This window comes from Mesocricetus auratus, unplaced genomic scaffold (assembly GCF_017639785.1).
Source record: "Mesocricetus auratus isolate SY011 unplaced genomic scaffold, BCM_Maur_2.0 Super-Scaffold_4256, whole genome shotgun sequence".
NCBI classification, from domain to species: Eukaryota; Metazoa; Chordata; class Mammalia; order Rodentia; family Cricetidae; genus Mesocricetus; species Mesocricetus auratus.
In genome coordinates this window covers 78862443-78879130 of record NW_024429182.1, presented here as the reverse complement: position 1 = coordinate 78879130, position 16688 = coordinate 78862443, and the positions used below count along the sequence as shown (strand labels likewise).

Genomic DNA, 16688 nt, shown 5'->3' with positions numbered 1-16688 from the left:
TGTATGCACTAAAGATAGGAGGGCACTAATGATGGGGTACTGGGGGTTCAGGCAGTGGGATCATGTCTACATTGTCACACATTTATGTTACTTTTCAAATACCTTTAGAATTTAGTTGCCTTTTATTTCTACCTCTAAATCCCATGATTAGTCTTTGTCCATCAAGAAAACTTGAACAGGGAACTGCTTGCTCTTGATTTCTAATTACCTATTTCTCCAGCTTTCCCCTGTCACCCTTCTGAGCCTTTTGTCCTCTAATGTGGACCCCGGGGAAACTGGGGAGAGAAAGGAGTGACTTCTCTGGGCTGGGGTCTGGAGGGAACTTGTCAATGGTGACTGCATGTTTTCTGTTGCTATTGAAGGTGTTTGGCATTCTGGAGAAAGCGAAAGAACAATACGATCTAGAAGACTATGCCATCAGTCAAATCACCCTGGAGCAAGTCTTCCTGTCCTTTGCCAGCCCAGGCAACACAGACACTGGTTATGCAAAAGCAAAAGAGGTGCCTTGAGACTCTGTTACAACCAGTGATTGTGATGTCTTTGTTCAAGTGTACTTGGGTTTGGAGAGGAAATGTGTGTGTGTTTGTATGTATATATACATATATAACATTGTTTAAATATATTTACATAATAAAGTTTTCCCTGTTGGAGAAAATGTATACCCTTCATTATAGACTCAGATGGTCACTTGTGTATCCAGCATGTACACATTTAAAATTGTTGGTGAAATATCACTGTTTTCTCGCCTAAAAATATGAGGAAGCACCACTTACCAGGGTGGAGACAAGGTCTTTTTCTCAAGTATTCTGAGAAGAGACATATTCAAAAAGGATGGCGGTATAGATAGGACAACACGATGCAATAGCATTGTGCTTTTGTGTCTGGTTGTGCATAGGAGGAGGATAAGGACCTGGGGCAAACCAGGACACACACATATTTATGTAAGCACAAGGCTAACGACAAATATTAAAAGTTTAGTTAAATAGCATTTCCCCAAAGTCAAAACAAGAGTCTTTTCACCAAAAACATGCAAAGTCCAAGAACAGAAAGTGTTTTGAGCCACATTCACTTATAATCCTATCAAGAAGGCCAGGAGTTTCCATGTTCTTTGCCTCTTACCTAACGAATTAAAAACAAGGACTCACACTGATTTGCAAAAGTAGCAAGATACACTTGCCCAATCATGCATAGGCATAAGATGTAATTAGGAGATTCTCACTGAAAAAACAAACCTAGCAACAAAATGACATCGAGAAGTCGATTCCTGTTTTATTGCTTTAGCAACAGCACAGCTTTCTTTGGGTTTTCTCCCTAACAGAAAACACGTGTCGGGGCTTCCACTGTCTACTTTCCATGCATCATCGAATCGTCTCAGGTCAGGATCAAGGAAGGTAGATTTTGCTACTTAATTTTCGTCATTGAGATTGGCAGGCGTTCAAAAGATTGACCAAGGCAGCAGGTGTGCCAGTCACACTGAGATTTGTACAGGGAAAGTTTAAAGAGTTACTAACCATGACAGAATATCGTCGATGAATGCAAACATCCAAGGAACAAGCATAGTATAGTGGTGTCCCCTCCCCAGTGTGGGAAAGGTCCTGGGCTCTGGACTGCAGCTATTGCAGAGCTTCTTCATGGAGCAACACTCCCCAGTGCATGAACTGCCTAAGCTGTGGAAACGGCTGTTGGGTCTGGGTTGTTGGCAGGTCCCGCTGAGAAGCAGACAGCTGCAGCTGGCTCTGATGATCCTGGACTGTGAGCGCAAGGGGACGAAGGAACGAAGGCATGGTCCACACTGCTGAGGGCGGGTGCCAGGCCAGAGTCGGAAAAGTGCCAAGCAGAAGACAACCGGAAAGAGAAGCTTCTGCGGTGTTCCTACAGCGCCCTCGTCTGACAACGCATAACGTCACGTTAGTTCCCTCTCTGGTCAACAGTAAATTCCTATCACACACATCAGGGATAGAGAATGTGCGGTGCTTGGCCAGAACTCAGAACCTGTGACTCTCATGAAGCTACACTAGAAGAGGGCATCTGGATGGAGTACAGCCAAGGCGGGTGAGCATTCACGAACCTGCAGAGCAGGAGGACTTATGATATAGAGGTGGAGTCGGCTGAGTGATTGACAGGCTGGTTGATGAACCGTAGAAGAACGGGTGGGGAGTCTAAGCCCTGAGACAGCTCCTGCACATAGGGGCAGGGTTAAGTGGGTTCGGACATGGAAAGGTCTGAGAAGTGTGGCAATTGATCCGGGACTGGGAAGCACGGGAGAGACCGAGAGACGGGGGGGGGGGGGGAGATAAAACCTATGCTTCTGGGGTTATGGACAGACAACCCCACGTTCTGGAAAAGAAGCAAAGGATGATGCATGCTGGGCTTAGTAGCAGGTGATGCTGAGAAGGATTTGGAGCAAGCAGAGGTCTGGGCTCTGACTCTGAGCTCTGGGTTCCAAGCTTGGCTTGTTTGCTCACCTACTGTCCCCTCACCCAACTGCTGTGTATGCTTGCTGCTCCCTACCACCCCTCATATACTGTTTCTCCCTGTATTGATGCATTTGGGGAACAGGAGAAACATATGGTCGTGGCATATGCTCCATGATTCTTATTTCCTGGCTCCCGCTACTCCCAGCCCATCCTCTGCCCCCCCCCCGTCCCCAGCACGTGTCTAAGTCTCTTCCACTGCACCTGACTCTCCTTGACCGTTCACCGCATTTGGCACGTGACTATGGGTCTGCCGGTGTGTCTTGGTTTGCAAGGGGTCCAGGCCATAACTTTGGGAAGGAGAGCACTGTTCTGCAGGACAGTTGACTAAGGCGCTGGGTGCAGGGCGATTCTCAGCAACTAGGGTTTCTAGTGCTTTTCAGTGGATAAGGTGCTAGTGGTTAAAGTTGCTAAATCGGAGCCTTGGCGGTGAGTCCTTCATGCCTTACACTGCTCTCAGATACCCGGGAAGCTCAATTTCCCTTTCTCTGTGTCTCTCTCTGTCTCAGTCTCTCAGTCCCTGTTTCTCTTTCTGCCCACCGCCCCCGAAATTTCTTATTTAAGGAATGGGGGATCTCTATGAGTTTGAGGCCAGCTTGGTCTACAGAGCAAGTTCCAGGACAGCCTCCAAAACAATACAGAGAAGCCCTGTCTCGAAAAACAAAACAAAAACAAACAAACAAACAAAAGGAATGGGGATAATGCCAAAACCACAGCTCAGGGTGTAAGGCCACAGGAGGTTAAAGGCAAAGGGCAGGATGCTCCATCAGTGCCCCTAGAGTTAGATCAACCAGATCTGCACACAGTGAGACCCTGTCTTGAAAGAAGGAAATAAGTCGCACACTTTTCCTTCACCTGGAACACAGAGAATAACGAGACAGTTGAATTGTGTAGGATTTCGATGCAATGGCCTCTGAGATTCACCCTTGTACTCAGTTTTACTCTTGTTATTCTAGTTCCCTGGTATGTTGACAGGTTGTTTGTCTGTGAGTCTGGAGTGTAAATTTTAATCCTCTAAGCTTTCCTGGTAGAGTGATTTTTGCTGCGTCTTGTAAATTTGGTGTGGTGTTTCTATTTCCACTCTTCAGTTGAGGGGTATCTAGGTTGCTTCCAAGGTCTGGTTATTACAAATAATACTGCTATGAACATAGTTGAACAGATGTCCTTATTGTATGAATGCACATCTTTTGGGTATATGCCTAAGAGTGGAATTGCTGCGTCTTGTGGTTGACTGATTCCCATTATTCTGAGGAATCTCCATACTGATTTCAAAAGTGGCTATATGAGTTGACACTCCCACCAGCAGTGAAGGAGTGTTCCCCTTTCTTCACATCCTCTCCAGCATCAACTGTCCTTGGAGTTTTTGATTTCAGCCATTCTGACAGGAGTAAGATGGTATCTCAAAGTTGTTTTGATTTGCATTTCCTTGATGGCTAAGGATGTTGAGCACTTTCTTAAGTGTCTCTTGGCCACTTTAGTCTCCTCTATTGAGAATTCTCTATTTAGTTCTGTACTCTACCTTTTAATTGGATCCTTTGGTGTTTTGGAGACTTGCTTCTTGAGTTCTTTGTAAATTTTGGAGATCAGCCCTAATATCTTTTCCCATTCTGTGGGCTGCCTTTTTGTCTTGTTGACTGTGTCCTTTGCCTTACTGAAGCTTCTTAGTTTCAGGAGGTCCCATTTGTTAATTGTCGATCTCAGTGTCTGTGCTACTGGTGTTATGTTCAGGAAGCAGTCTCCTGTACCAACTTGTTGAAGAGTATCTACCACTTTCTCTTCTAAGAGTTTCAGTGTGGTTGGATTTATGTTGAGATCTTTGATCCATTTGGACTTAAGTTTTGTGCAAGGCAATAGACATGGATCTATCTGCAGTCTTCTGCATGCCAATACCCAGTTATGCCAGCACCATTTGTTGAAGATGATTTCTTTTTTCCATTGTATAATTGTAGCTTCTTTGTCACATATCAAGTGTTCATAGGTGTGTGGGTTAAAGTCAGGGTTTTCAATTCGGTTCCATTGGTCTACCTGTCTATTTTTTTTGCCAATACCAAGCTGTTTTCAGGACCATAGTATATAATAGAGCTTGAAGTCAGGTATGGTGATGCCTCCTGAAGTTCCTTTATTGTATAGGGTTGTTTGGCTATCCTGGGCCTTTTGTTTTTCCATATAAAGTTGATTATTGTTCTTTCAAGGTCTGTGAAGAATTGTGCTAGAATTTTGATAGGGATTGCATTGAATCTGTAGACTGCTTTTGGCAAGATTGCCATTTTTATTATGTTGATCCTACCAATCTAAGAGCATGGGAGATCTTTCCATTTTCTGGCATCCTCTTTAAATATTCTCTCTCTCTCTCACTCTCTCTCTCTGTCTCTCTCTGTCTCTCGTGTACTAGAGTAGTAGTTATATTCCCATTCAACTTTTTTAAAGGTCTTTGAAGTTATTTATCTCTTCCTATATTACCTCCTCAACCCTGCCCTCCCACTCCCTACTCATATTTAACCCTTCCTAATCCAATATTCCCCCCTTTAAATCTTTATACTACCAAGCTCTCTCTTGTGTGTTGAAAATCCTTCCCTCCCCCCAAATTCCCTGACCTGTAGTGGGTGTCCCAAATGAAACACACATATCTGAAGATTCCAGTAATCTTGATTTTCTTTTTAAAAACATCTTTACTTCTTCCAAAGTTGAACTCCCACTAAGTTCAGAAGAATGGCTTCACTGGAGTCCAAAAAACTTTTGATTCTTCTGTGGAAGAACCTTACTTTAAAGGTAAGTTGAACTCTGTATAGTATTGCTGCAGCACTTCAGAGATGGTCAACAGTAATTCTCACATCACAATCACTGCCTTTTAATTTGTACAGTTTTACTTTTCTTGATTCCAGAACTGGGGCTATCTATTCCAAACATAGACTCTACACAGAGTGAGATAATAGTAGAATGTTACAAAGGAGAGAGAAAAATGACAGTCTATGAAATTTTGTCTCTCCCAGTAAAGACTTGCTTATTGGTCACCTGTGTAATCTGAACAAAGTACCTTATTAACTTAATACAAACAAATTGCCATATTTGTTAAATCAATGACCTCTTGGAAAAACTAACATAGCATTGTTCTTCTTTAATCCTTTTAGAGGCGGAAGTTTGGGGCTTTAGTGACTGAAATAGCCCTGCTCCTTATACTCAGTGTTGTGCTTTTGGTGACACGCAGTCTTCTTCCTATAAAGAAGGTTAAATCTTTCCAGTATCCTGATCAACCAGCCAGTGATGTCCCTTCCTTCATCCAAGTTTTCACCACCATTTCTCATCCTTGGGAATTGGCTTATGTGCCTTCCAACAGCATCATGGTAGAGAATATTGTGGAAAATGTGAAAAAGGATCTAAACTTCCATATGAAAGGTTAGTTAAGATCTTCATAAAAGCACATTAGTTATTTTAGCAAAAAACATCTTTTTAACTGGGCCATTATCTTCCACTTGAAGCATTGCAGGCTATCCTCATAACCAAAGATGAGCTTTCTAAGTATACTCTTATAAAATTGGTTAAACTTGGAAGTTAGTTCATATAAATTTTTTCTCTACAACCACCCCTAAAACAAAGTCATATGTTAGCATTAGATGACCAACTGATAGTTTTCCAAGTTATTATCCAATTCTGTGGTGCTAAGTTTCTGGGGCAAGAATAGCATCAGGAGTATTGCTGTGTGCAGCAGGTACACACAGGATAAATGTGTCTTTATTCTGAATTAGTGATCATTTATTTAAAACATGATTACACAATTCATAGAAGATTATATCTGAGTCCATTTTATCTGTGTGTAAAAAGAACCTGAGGCAGGTAGTGTAGAAAGAAAAGAAGTTTACTTAACACATAGTTTTGGAGGTGAAAAGAACAGGATTGGAAACCTTACCTGTTCAGTCCCCACCTGGTGGGGACCATCTTGGCTATATCACAGTGTAGTAGATGGCATTGTGATGGAAGCACATTTGATGGAGAGATCACATGGAGAGAGAGAAGGCTACCAACTACATAAAGCAGGCCCAGGTCAGCTCTTTTCTAAACATCTCCCACACAGGAGCTAACCTGGGTCCTGCAAAAACTTCACTAACCCCTCCCCCAGAGAAATCCCTCCAATGACTTAACCCCTTCCCATACCAACCTCTTAAAGCTCCTACCTCCTCTGAGTTGTGACACTGACAACTGAGCTACAGGCTCATCGGTCTTTGGGAGAACACACTCAAAGCATATCCGGATCACAGTGCATTGACTTAGAGAAGCTATGGAGAATTATTTTCAGTTTCCAGTTCCTCACCTTCACACTCTCAGACCAATTTCTCCCATTTCTTATAGCGGCAGATACTATTAGAAATGTTGTGGACTTCCCTCTAGTATTGTCCTCTCCTTAAATAAGCATACAGTCCAAATCCTCTACCTCAGGAGCATCAGAATCAGGGTCCTAAATCTGTAACCTCCACCTTCCTTCTTCCTCAGAGCATGCTATATCTCTGTTTTCTGATCAGCACAGGAATGGTTCATTTTTATGCAAGCATGAATGAATATTAAACCACCATAGTCACTTAAAGACAGGTTTTTCAAAGGGTGAACCCAACAAAGGTTTCCTATATTTATTGGATAAAAAAGACAGGCTAAAATGATGGAGTGTTCCTTAGAATGGACTGTTTTTGTTGTTTATGAATTTGCTTACAAAAGTGAATGGAACAGAGTAGTTGAAGGAACTGGCTTCATGATAATTCTGGTGAGATGCAGAAACAGTGTCACCTGGAAGCACAGTTGACAAGTGTGGAAGAGAGTGTTTTGAGAGTGGGAACTCTGAAGCAGGAGAAAGCACCTCTGGTGACAATGCCAGCACCATCTATAGTGACGACAGTGGAGATTGTCTTGTATGTCTCTGGGAATCAGGGATTTGAGACGGAAAAATTATACCAAAAAAGCCATTTCTGTCTAAGGGGTAAACCTACATAGAACTTGATTTTCCACTGCAGCAGCTGTTAGGTCTTTGACATTCTGTTTACATCAATCATGCTTTTGATTCTAGGGAAATCCTTTGGGGTATACAATGTACTGTGTACAAATGTACTGTATATTAAATAACTAAAATTTTGACTTAGGAAAATATAAATTATACCTTTTCTAATGTCAGTCAGGTTGAATTTCAAAATTAAATTCGTTGATTGAAAAAATCTCAATTATTGAAATATACTCGCTTCAAACATTAAAATCATGAGGTGGATTCATTCCCCAACTTTTGCATATTTTTAATTCAGCTATTAAATATCATGGAACAATGATATAACACCTTTTCCCCAATTTCCCCTCAAACTGGAAACTTCATAACACCGGGGCCCTTTTGTCACTTGGCTTACTCCAGCAAATGTCCACAACTCCCTCCCATCTTACAGGTAGGAAGCAACACTGTCAGTCACTCTGCTTTCCCAGACTTTTCCTCTCTCTTCAGTTACAGGATTTTCTTCAGAAATTGATTTTGAAGACTACATTAGGTCAACTGTCAACTCTAAACATGTTCTGGCTGCTATTGTGTTTGACCACAGCTTCACAAACAGCAATGATCCCCTGCCAAAGAAGGTGAGAAGGTTTTCCACAGAAGCCGTATAGCTGGGGGCTGGAGAGATGGCTCAGGGGAGAACATAGTGTATTGCTCTTCCAGAGGACCTGACTTCAGTTCTTGACACTCACATTGGGCAACTCATAACCATATGTATCTCCAGCTCCAACAGATTTGACACACCCATGTGCATGTATACTCCCACACAGAAATACGCAAGTATACATAATTAAAACTAGAATAGTTTTTTTGGTTTTTTTTTGAGACAGGGTTTCTCTGTGTAGCTTTGGAGCCTTTCCTGGAACTCGTAGATCTTGAATTCACAGAGATCCGCCTGCCTCTGCCTCCTGAGTGCTAGGACTAAAAGGTATGCACCTCCACCACCTTCTGGCTAGAATAAATATTTTTAAGAGAAGCCTCATACCTGTACTTCTGATTTCTAGAGAGTTCATAATGAAGAAAATAACTTACCCCTTGACCGTTGAATGGACTTGGGTCCAAACCTAACTAATTCCACTGTCTATTACTCTGCAAAAAGAAAAGAATGTATTTGCTGCCTATCAGGCCTTCTCCATGAAATGGGGTCTTGGGAAATACAGATAGTTAAGGGTATTCGGCTGCTGTGTCTGATGTGGCAGCTGTATGCACCCTGCTAATGCTGCTGAAGTAAGTACATGTTTCCTAAGTTAAAATGCTTGCTATGATAAAGTGGGTGTATCTTCACAAATGCTAAGCATGCCTCCTTTCGTTGGGTAAAGGTCACAGGTAGATGCCCAGTAATAAGTGAATATTCGAATGGGGTTTCAAGACAGAAGTTTTGAGAACTTATTATGTGGTCAAGGACAGATCCTGTTCCTCAAGGAACTAAATTGTAGTTGAGAACACATGTGTCTTAGGGTTTCTATTGCTATGAAAAGACACCATAATCATGGCAGAGGGAGACATTTGATTGAGGTGGTGGCTTACAGTGTTAGAGGGTTAGTCCATTATCATCATGGCAGGGAGCTTGCCAGATGTAGGCAGACATGCTACTGAAGAATTAGCTGAAAATTCTACATCTTTCAGGCAACAGGAAGTGAACTGTCACACTGGATGTTATCTTGAACATATCTGAGACCTCAAAGCTCGCCTCCACAATGACACACTTCCTCCAACAAAGCCAAACATTCTAATAGTACCACTCCCTTTAGGGGCCATTTTCTTTCAAACCAGCACATGAATTCACTAGGTCACAGTGAATCAGAAGCAGGACTTCTACAAACACTGGGGATGATTCTGATAACTGCACCCAAGAGGAGAGACAAAGACGGTGTTTTGAATTTAATGTCCCTGGTATTGAGGGAAATAAACTATCGAATATAGATGTGTATGGAGACAAAACTCTGTGTTCAAGGTACAAACAGCTGTCAATGGGAGGTAAAGTGGCATCTTCAGCTAGGGTTATTGGTTTCTCTTTATTCTGTTTTGTCACATTGGTACTTCCATATGTCACCTATGCTCAAGTTCCTGGCTCCTTGAAAACTGATGTAAGCTTATCAGTGTACAGAAATGTTTTCACTGCAGTTTCAAACATCCCCCCTTCTGCCTTCAGTTCATAGTCTCCCTTGTCCTGTCCAGCTGCTTGTCTTACTCTGGCCCTTTATGAGTATGCTGGGCTCCATACTGTCTCCCAACCATGCAACTTCTTTCCTCTTCCACCTTTCCATAAATATTCTAAACACATCTTTATCACCAAATTTGAACTTAACATGATTATATATATATATATATATATATATATATGTATATATATATATCTTTCAGGCATTTTAGATTCCTCTATTGAGAATTCTCTGTTTAGTTCTGCACCCCACTTTTAAATTGGATTGTTTGGTGTTTTGGTGGCTAGCTTCTTGAGTTCATTGTATAGTTTGGAAATCAGCCCTCTGTCAGGTGTGGGGTTGGTGAAGATCTTCTCCCATTCTGTCAGCTGTTGTTTTGTCTTGCTGACTGTGTCCTTTGCCTTACAGAAGCTTCTCAGTTTCAGGAGGTCCCATTTATTAATTGTCGATCTCAATGTCTGTGCTATTGGTGTTATGTTCAGGAAGTGTTTACCTGTACAACTCATTCAAGGGTACCTCCCATTTTCTCTTCTAAGAGGATCAGTGAGGCTCATTTATGTTGAGGTCTTTGATCCATTTGGACTTAAGTTTTGTGCAGGGCTATAGATATGGATCTATCTGTAATCTTATACATGTCAACATCCAGTTATGCCAGCACCATTTGTTGAAGAGGCTTTCTTTTTTCCATTGTATAACTTTAGTTTCTTTGTCAAATATCAGGTGTTCATAGGTGTGGGGGTTAATATCAGGATTCCTATGTTTCCTTGTTAAGTTTCTGACTGGTGGTTCTGTCTAGTGGTGAAAGTGGAGTGTTGAAATCTCCCACTATAAGTGTGTGGGGTTTTATGTGTGATTTGAGCTTTAGTAATGTTTCTTCTCTGAATGTGGTTGCCTTTGTATTTGGGGCATAGATGTTCAGAATTGAGACTTCATCTTGATGGACTTTTCCTGTGATGAATATGAAATGACATTCTTCATCTCTTTTGATTGATTTTAGTTTGAAGTCTAATTTGTTAGATATTAGGATTAATACACCAGCTTGTTTCTTGGGTCCACTTGATTGGAAAATCTTTTCCCAACCCTTTACTCTGAGGTAATGTCTGTCTTTGACATTGAGATGTGTTCTTGTATGTAGCAGAAGGATGGATGCTGTCTTTGCATTCATTTTGTTAGCCTGCGTCTTTTTATAGGCAAGTTAAGACCATTGACATTGAGGGATATTAATGACCATTGATTATTAATATTTGTTTGTTTTGGTTTTTTGGTGGTGGTGTTATTGTGTGTGGATTTCTACCCTTTTTTTCTTTTGGTGTTTGGTAAAGTGGGATTATCTATTGCCGATTTTTTTGTGAGTGTAGTTATCTTCATTGGTTTGGAGTTTTCCTTTCAATACTTTCTGTAGGACTGGATTTGTGGATTTGTATTCTTTAAATCTGGTTTTGACATGGAATATCTTGTTTTCTCCATCTATAGCAATGGGTATTATTGTAGTCTGGACTGGCATCCATGTTCCCCTAGCATGTGTAGAACATCTATCCAGGACCTTCTGGCTTTCAGAGTTTCCACTGAGAAGTCCAGAGTGATTCAGATAGATCTGCCTTTATATTTAACTTGGCCTTTTTCCTTTGCTGCTCTTCATATTTTTTTCTTTATTCTGTAAGTTTGGTGCTTTGATTATTGTGTGGCAAATGGACTTCTCTTTGTGATCCAGTCTATTTGGTGTTCTGTACACGTCTTGTACTTTCACAGGCATATCCTTCTTTAGGTTGGGGAAGTTTTCTTCTATGGTTTTGTTGAATATGTTTTCTGTACCCTTGAGTGGCTGAGGTGTGGTCACACCCCAAGTGTTCCATCCTGCTGGGTCAGGCCCACAACAGTGGAGTGGACCCAACAAGTTCCAATTGGTGGCTAGTGGGTGGGGGGTGGCAGGAGAGCCCACACTCACCTCAAGCAGAGGCAGAGGGCAGAAGATTGGTGATCTTTACTAACAGTAATTATGCAACTTTCACATTTCTATCTTAACTCCTTCCTTCTCTGTCCTCCTCAACCACTTTTAGGAAAGGAAGAGTTTTGTCTTTAAGAATAGTTGGCCAACATAATGGGACATAAATTAATACTCCCTTTTGGAATATTCCATTTCAGTATGCATGTCAGATGACCTCCTAGGGACAATACATTCATTATATTCATGAGTTCCCGCTGTGTTTGCTTACTACAAACCTACATCAAAAATCCAACAGTTGTTGACACATCAAAATATCTTACATGTGATATGCTATATGACAGGTTCACAGTCACTTTCTGAAATCTAGAATCTATGAAGATACTCATCAATCTACCCTCAGAATTCTTGATACATTTTAAGAGTCATTTTGTTTCTGATTGCCATATTTTTCTCCCTTTTTTACTTTAAATATATAATTTGTTTTTATTGCTTCTAGGTAAAATACTACCTGCGTTTTAGTAGTGTTAAAAAGAACATTAATTCTGGGGCATATTTTCAAGGGCACAGCTGGTTCACAAATTTGCTCTTCCCACCTGTGCATCTTCTGGGACCCAGAAACCAATTTGATGCAGATGGAGGCAGTCCTGGTGAGCAGATGTTTACCTTACTTATCTTACTATCCCACTGTGTTGTAAGATGGACAAATTTATATTTTTTCAGTCCTGTGGTGACAAGTGCTTAATTAATTAATTTAATACATTTTAAATTAAAACAGAATTACATCACTTTTCCCCTTCCCTTTTCTTCCTCCTGCCCCTTTCAGGTAACCTCTCTGCAACCCATCCCATTGCCCCTGCTCTCAAATTGATATTTTCTTTTTGTCTGATTATTATTGTTTTAGATAGATAGGTAGATAGATAATTAGATAGATAGGCAGATAAGACAGACAGACAGATAGATGCAAACTGGCATAGCTATTTTAATATCTTAATAAAATAAACCAGATCAAAACTAATCAGAAGATATAGGGAAAGACAGTACATATTCATATTCATCAAGGGAAAAATTTACCAAGATGGTATTTTAATCTTAACCCCCAAACACAAGGGCATCTAAGTTTGTAAATGAAACACTACCATAGCTTAAATCACATATTAACCCTCACACACTGATAGTGGGAGACTTCAAGACCCCACTCTCACCAATAGACATGTCATCCAGACAAAAACTAAACAGAGAAATGCTGAAGCTATCAGATATTATAAACCCAATGGATCTAACAGATATTTACAGAATATTTTACCCAAACACAAAAGAATAAACTTCTCTGTATTGCATGCCTGCACCCCTAACCCATAAGCAGTCTCCAAACTGATCACCACTTGCCAATGAAAATTTAGTTTCCTCCAAAAGAGTCCATGGGCAAAACAAACTACTCTTAAGGGTAGGCTGCAGGCCCAGCAGTAGATGGCCAACAGAAAATGAACTCAATGGCATCTTTGGAGGGTTGTGATTTTGGTTTTTTGCCTCATAATGTCATGTCAGGGCTTTTTCTTTTCTCTCAAATTTTACTTTATTTTCAATTTTTATTTTCATTATATATATGTATCTATACATACATAATTACATATATATGTATGTATTAGGATATATCTCTTCTAGTTTAGTGTTTTTACTGGATTCCTGAATGTGTGAATGAGTGGGTCTCTGTTTCTTGTGCCTTCTCCTAGGTTCTTTCCCTTTTATTTGTTTTATTCTATTCTGATGTCTTACTTTTTGTTTTATCTTATTATTTTTCATTATTACTCCTTAAAAGCCTGTTTGTTTTGTAATAAGTGACAGAAAGGGTATAGATTTGGATAGGAGGGGAGATGAGAAGTAACTGGTAGGAGTAGAGGGAGACATTTTATATGAGGGAAAATATCTACTTTTGATATTTTGCTTGAATCACAAGCAGTTTCCATAGATTAGAGGAGACCATATTAGCTTGATAAGTAAATGCAGTGCTGTATTCTGTGCAGGAAACAGGAACAGAAAAGAAACACTGAGGAAAGACTAGTGAAATGCAAATTGAGTTTACATATTACAAATAGTATTGCACCTGTGTTAAGCTCTAAATTTTGAGAACTGTGCTGTGATAGCATAGCATATGAGGCTAAGGAAGCATGATGCAGGGTTGATGACACTTTTTCTCAGTCTTTGCATTATTGCCCTGCTAAGAGCCTTATGGAGCTTTAAAAAATCTATTCCTTCCCTCTCATGAAATTTCAACATCACAGACTTCTGTTTATGCAGGATGGCATGGGGTGATCCAGACTTCCTTTGAGGACCCATGACATACAAAAACCCTCTGTACTGCCTTTGTAATTTTCCATCATATTTATTTTTCCAACATGAAATCATATTTTTTAAAACTAACCCCAAACTCCCTAACCCAAAGGTACCAATAAAAGTATATCTTCTCTATCCAATAAAGCACATCTGTGGAGAATGTGTGGCTTACTAATTCAACATTGTGTGTTCCCCTCCTAATGTCAGGAAATAAGCAAATACAATTTTTTTCTCACCAATTCTGTGCAGCAAATTACTCTAAATTCTTCTTTATACCAGAAAGAGAAAACAGACATAACACTTGAGAAAGAAAGAGCTACACCATCTTTATTCACAGCATATGAACTCATTCTGTGTTTGTATGGAGAAACTGTGAGGGTTTCTCAGGACCGTAGACCAAGGAGAAAGCCTGATTAAAATTAGCTTGGCTTTTTCCCAATGACATACAGTCTTGTGTCACCTAACAAGGGCATAAGCTCTCAGAAAGACATTGCTAAACATCTCCCATCTCATCATGTGAACATCACAGTGATTTCACACAGCTAAGGTAGCTGTATCACTTTGTCATTGATAACAAAGTTATGAGATCACCTTCATTGACAGAATATTCAAATATAATATATTGCAGTATATGAATTACTGTTTTTCTTTGTTTAGCTCAGATTTTGTTAGTCATTTTACTTAGCAATCTTTATTTTCTCATTTAGGGTACATCAGTGAAGGGTTCCTGGCTGTGCAACATGCCTTAGACAAGGCCATCATGTTACATCATGGCGGTGCTGCTGCAACAGCACTCTTTAATGATATTAGCCTATTCATTCAGAGATTTCCATACCCTGAATATCATCATGATTTCTTCTATACATTTGCTAATACTTTTATCCCTCTAATAATGGCATGTACCTTCTTTATGAATTATCTCACCCTAGTTCAGTCCATTGTATGGGAAAAGGAAAACCAATTGAAGGTAACTATTTTTCTTTATTTATTTATTTATTCACTTATTTAGTTTGGTTTTTGAGACAGGGTTTCTCTGTATTTCTTTGGAGCCTGTCCTGGAACTTACTCTGTAGACCAGATTGGCTTCAAACTCACAGAGATCTGCCTGCCTGCCTCTGCCTCCCAAATACTGGGATTAAAGTCTTGTGCCACCAATACCTGGCTAACTATTTTTCTTGTAGACAGCATTTACATTGGAAATTTTCAAAGTGTGGAATGAATTTCTGTGGAAGGTTGAATTATCTATTCATGTCCAGAACTGATAGTTCTGTTTCACTTACAGCCATTCAACACTTGCATTTGTGGCAATTCTCTATAATTTTGTCTTCATTCAAATTTTTAGTATGACTCTTAGTTTCAGTGTATGGAAGACTACTTTATGCAGCATTCCAGATATTATTTGAATATCAACTATCCCCAAACTACTCAATGTGTCCGGTCCAGGCAGTTTTTGAATACTGATTTGATCTCCTTAGTAGTTATAAGTATTATCATCCAGGCACACCTTGACCCCAACCCTTGGGAACTGGCACATGGCAATCAGTACCCTGGCTCTATGCAGGCGCAAAGGTCCCTTTAAGAGACAAGTTCTGCCCACTCCTGCTCTCTTTCTGCCATTTCTCTGAGGAGGTAGGTCTCTCTGTCTCTCTTTCCCTACTCCCTTCCCTTTCCCAAGATAGCTTCTCTGTCTGCCTGGCATGTTCATCCTGCCATGGGATCCGCCAAGATCCCCCTCTTGTCGCATATCAGAACAGTAAGTCTGGACAATTATTCTGTTCTTCTGTTATCTGATCTTGATAGGTATTGCGTTCTTACACATTTCCCTATTTTCTCTCCACTATTAAAATTTTTGTTTGCCATTCAGCAGGTTGTGATAATCTTGTGACTCATTTCTGTAAAATTAGAAATAATGCTCCAATTCTCCTTCTGGTTTTGAGTAATGAATTTTCTCAACTTTGTCATGTCAGTCTGGCTAATTTCTGTCATTTTGATTAATTTTGGTGTTGTTGACTTTTCTCTGTTGTTTGTATCTTCTCTAATCTGGGTTAACTTCTCCTTCTGTACCTGTGTCTAGTTTTCTAGGCTCATGGAGTACAGTTAGGCTATTTGAAGTAGTTGTTTCTTTTTTTACTTAGGCCTCTAGCTGTGAAGTTCTCTCTCATCCCTGTTTTCACTGCATCCCATAAGCTTTGATATACTGTGTTTTTGTTCTCTACTTTTCCTTGGTATTTCTTCACTGGTTGTTGAAGGATACATTCTTATTTTCTACCTGTTAATGATTTTTTTTCAGTTTTCCTGTTATTGTTTTCCAGTTTCATCCCTTTGTGATAAGAAAAGATACTTCATTTAATTTCAGGCTCAAAAGAATAAAAGAGTAAAATTTAAAATTACAATGGGCAAAGTAAATTTAAAAACTAAGAGAAGTAAAAAATAAAATATATTAAGACTTTCATTATAGGCTAACATTTATTCTGGAGATGATTCAGGACGTGTGTCTGGGCCCACCAGTTAATCTAGGTTCATACCAAAGAAGAGGAGTTCAAATTGAGGAAAAAGGCCAACAAGAAACAAGAGATAGAGTCAGAAGGGCAGTCAGTAAATACTGAATTCACCCAAGTTTTTATGTTCAATGTTTTTTTTTGCCCCCATTAAAAAAGGGGGAGAAGGCAAAAGACTTCCTTTCCAATGATACAAGGAATAAACAGGGTAATTGCCTCTTCAATACCCAAAGCATCAAGTAACTGTATCCTGAGTTAAGT

The 16688-nt window shown here is 40.0% G+C and overlaps 2 protein-coding genes across 11 annotated transcripts in view; both read left to right on the top strand.

The window, feature by feature from the left end:
- The window catches only part of LOC101828403 (ATP-binding cassette sub-family A member 3), a 115566-nt gene extending 114907 nt beyond the window's left edge, over positions 1–659 (top strand). For 2 of the 3 annotated variants that reach the window (XM_040755408.1, XM_040755411.1), the window contains exon 31: positions 363–659. In XM_040755408.1, coding sequence (XP_040611342.1) covers positions 363–509 — 147 coding nt within the window. In that variant the 3' untranslated portion in view covers positions 510–659. The remainder of the gene's footprint in view (positions 1–362) is intronic. The other variant, XR_005880710.1, reaches the window with a different exon arrangement.
- A 1188-nt stretch (positions 660–1847) lies between these two features.
- LOC101828135 (ATP-binding cassette sub-family A member 3) overlaps positions 1848–16688 on the top strand; it is an 85111-nt gene continuing 70270 nt past the window's right edge. For 2 of the 8 annotated variants that reach the window (XM_040755377.1, XM_040755384.1), the window contains exons 1-6: positions 1853–2052; positions 5159–5243; positions 5603–5867; positions 7945–8072; positions 12095–12245; positions 14637–14896. In XM_040755377.1, the coding sequence (XP_040611311.1) occupies positions 5184–5243; positions 5603–5867; positions 7945–8072; positions 12095–12245; positions 14637–14896 (864 nt within the window). In that variant the 5' untranslated portion in view covers positions 1853–2052; positions 5159–5183. Of the gene's footprint in view, positions 2053–5158; positions 5244–5602; positions 5868–7944; positions 8073–12094; positions 12246–14636; positions 14897–16688 lie in introns of all 8 variants that reach the window. The other 6 variants (XM_040755394.1, XM_040755396.1, XM_040755388.1 and 3 more) reach the window with 4 other exon arrangements.